The sequence below is a fragment of the Euwallacea similis genome, chromosome 21, assembly GCF_039881205.1.
Source record: "Euwallacea similis isolate ESF13 chromosome 21, ESF131.1, whole genome shotgun sequence".
Taxonomy (NCBI): domain Eukaryota; kingdom Metazoa; phylum Arthropoda; class Insecta; order Coleoptera; family Curculionidae; genus Euwallacea; species Euwallacea similis.
Genome location: NC_089629.1, coordinates 393,619 through 397,086, shown reverse-complemented (window position 1 = coordinate 397,086; position 3,468 = coordinate 393,619). Strand labels below are relative to the sequence as shown.

Below are 3,468 nucleotides of genomic sequence, written 5' to 3'. Positions count from 1 at the left end.
TAACAAGAATTTTTTAATATTGTTTATTGTACTTTTCAGTTGCTTTTTTAGATCTGGAACCAATCTACTATTTTTCCATATAGCTAATATCTTTTTTTACACGAATTTGTAGGGAACGTATCTATCGTGTAAAAAGAGAATTAGGTGTACATATTTTACGTACATATACATATATGCTCATATAAAGAACATAACAGAACTTGATAAACGTAATAAATTAGATTTCCAAAAAAGTTAATTCTATCCATGTTTTTTCCAGTTTCACAATCTTATTCAACTCAACAATCTTCCTCATGTACGGAAGACTTCTCGAGGTGCACTTCCACGGAGAATGAAGCTTCGATGTTCTATTGCGAACCTGCGAAAAAGAAGGTGCTGAAGCATTTGCGCTTTAAACCGACTGCTGAAATTCGCGAGATTGAAAACCGCTCTTCTGAAAGGATGCCTCATTTTAGTACAGGGCTTGAGCAACCGGTTAGCTGCTTGAGAATCAAATATTACAACGTATGTTGCTTTTATAGTTAACGCTCAAAATTATTTTAATAATGATTTTTGTAAATCAGGGTCCGAGTCTTCAGAGACCTAAAATAATGCAATTAGGACGGACTGGAAACCAGGGTACTTTGCATTATTTTAAATCTCGCGATGTAAATTTGGGAGGTGTCCGAGCAATTGAAAGTACTCCATCTCTCAAACCTGCACGACCTCAGAAAGTCACCTGTAAAATTTTGGATTTAATGAAAATATATTCTACTCATACTCAAGACCTACCTGAAAGCTTTACACCCCCAAAATCTCCTTCCTCTGTTGGAAGTGAAAGTGAGAACAACTCGGAAAATACTTCAACGGAAACCGTAGAGTCTACCAACTTCAAGCCTCAGTTCACTTCGTCCGTGAATGATATATTGATGGACGAGGAAACTAATAAATCAATAAATATTGTTCACCAACATCAAGGGACTTTGAAGCTTGAAGATGTTCTAACGGATCATGAGTGCAAGAAGGAGGAAACTGGGTCTCTGGAGAATGTGGAAATTGTGAACTATTTATTTCAGAGTGGATTATTTGAAACTTGGGATAAAAAACAAGAAGAATTGAAGAGTGCCATCAACCAACAAAGGAGAAACAAGAAGTTGTTGACGGAAGATTCCAGGGTGATTAGTGGCAGCTTTGGGAAGATAAATTCCGAGTATGCAAGCACAGAGTCTTTTGAGATTCAGGTAAGAAACTCCACAAGTTCTAGGAGTTGTAATGTGTAACTCGAAGTAAACTAGATAACACCGAAATTTGCTCTAAATTTAAAATTTTAAATCTCTTTCGAATGATCAATTTTCTCAACAAATTTACCTTCTGTAAATGGAATTTTAAGTACTCATCCCGAACCTTGAAATCCTTAATTCGATGGTGATTTAGAACAGGTGAAGAAGGATGAATGTCTATTCCAAACTTCTTAAAAGTTAGTTTAAAATTCCAAATTTCGTGGATTGTAATTTTTTTGGTTTTTGAGATTCAGAGTCACTTTGGTTTTCATAATTGCTACCAAAATGAATCTGTAGGTATTTTAACTTCTCCTTTATTTGCTACATTTTAACTTGACTTCTTTACCCTGATTTTTATTTTTTGTATATCTCCACTCTCTACTTCTTCAATTCCATGTTTTATCATCTAATTTACTTTGTTAATATTGTGGAAATATGCTGAACAACAAAAATCTACGTATTCAAAATACGACGTCATTTTCTTTTCAGCATAGTTAAATTATATAGAATAAATATTAAATTCGTAACTAGGAGATGGATGTAATTGCCACCAGCCCAGTGCCCATTTCGACAGCAACCATATCCGCACCGTCATCCATTGACTTAACCAGCGGACACTTAGCTATATTCATGGCATTGAAGAAAGCCAGGGACATTGAATGCCTCCAAATGTCCCAGGCCTCTAAAGCACTCTACCACATTAAAAAAAATAGAACCAACAATTTCTGGTTGGAGAGGTTGATGGCTGAAAGGGTTTTACTGGAAACTAGTAAGTTTAATTCTTACATTTTATACAATACCTTGAATTGGTTCTGAGATTAAAATGTCTTAATTTATAGGCGAAAAAATGCGACTGCTTCAACAGCTCATGCGGGATGCAACCTACAGCATTCCAGAACTCCCTCTTCTCACAGGCACTATCACTGTCACCAACATATCGATGGCTTTTGTAAATTACCGCATGAAAACTTATCGCATAGAACCAGATTATACCATGTTTTTCATGTTAACCGTGAGTCATGATTCGAGAATATTATTCTCGGAATATTTAACTGGAGAACGGAGGCTGTTAGAATTTAAACAGAAGTTCTCTTTTGCGAATGTTGCGTCGAATTATGAGGTGAAGCTGAAATTGTTCTGTCTCAAGCTGCGCACTTCTAATAAGTACATTTGGGTAAGTTATGGATGAATTTGTTTTAGGGCCTGTAGCCTCATATTTGAATTATGTATATTTTAGAACCGATTTCGCTCTTCTGGATGCTTTCCAATGTCTGGAATAACCTATGAGAACCTCCTGATAAAAAAATATGAGGATAAAAACGTATTCACTTCATCGTTTAAGCTGTGTGCAGAGGCGACACTAATGCGACATGAATTGAACAAACCGTCTTCAAAATTGATAGTATACAATAAGGTCTTCGATCAGCTAAATGGAGTGGTAAAGCACGAATTCAGATGCGATGGCGTTAATTTAAATAATGCCATTAAATCGGGATTTCTGGACATGGGAAATATCATCGGAGAGGCATTCTTTTGGGACAGAGTTTGGTGCGTCTTAAAAGGTACTAAACTGCGAATGTATCGCCACCCTTCAGATGAAGATTTCGGGAAGCCCGTAGGGGAAATCAACATGATGTACTGCTTCAACTCTCTTATTACCGAGGTATGTAGCAAAGATTTAATTATACGCCATACACACAGTTGCTTACTATCCACACTTATTTTTTTCAGGTCGAAAATTGCTCTAAACCGAGATGCTTCCAACTGCAAACTAAGAGGCCTGCCAAGAACGAAGAAGAGTTTCAGATGTGTTTCAGATTGGAACGCCATTTCTGCATAAATAAGTTCACCTTTTCCGCACTGTCATCTTCGGAATACCACGAGTGGACAAATGAAATTCAAAAGCACTTGCAGGCCTTACGAGGCTTTAAGTTAATGGTCTTTGAGTAGGAAGAGCAACGAGGTCGCACGTAAGATTTGGTGAAGTAGTGAGCACTATTGTAAATATGAAGGATAAGGATATTAGGGAAATAATTTTCGTAAATTTAACCAAAGATTAAGAACATCATTTTAAGCAAAAAAGTTCCTTACAACAGGGGTTGAAAATCTAATAGTTTTTTTAGAAAAAATATCAAAGTTGGTAGCCGCAAAACTATGATAAGCTTTATTTGAATAAAATGTGGGAAAACGTATTTGACAGATGCTGATT

At 36.2% G+C, this 3,468-nt stretch overlaps 1 protein-coding gene across 1 annotated transcript; it reads left to right on the top strand.

The window, feature by feature from the left end:
• The first annotated feature begins 441 nt into the window (after positions 1 to 441).
• Positions 442 to 3,228, top strand: LOC136416001 (anillin-like). Its single transcript, XM_066400953.1, has 6 exons — positions 442 to 504; positions 564 to 1,220; positions 1,791 to 2,028; positions 2,099 to 2,433; positions 2,497 to 2,922; positions 2,991 to 3,228. Exons 1-6 carry the CDS (start codon positions 442 to 444, stop codon positions 3,207 to 3,209), a joined length of 1,938 nt encoding a protein of 645 aa, XP_066257050.1. The 3' UTR covers positions 3,210 to 3,228.
• Positions 3,229 to 3,468: the final 240 nt, after the last annotated feature.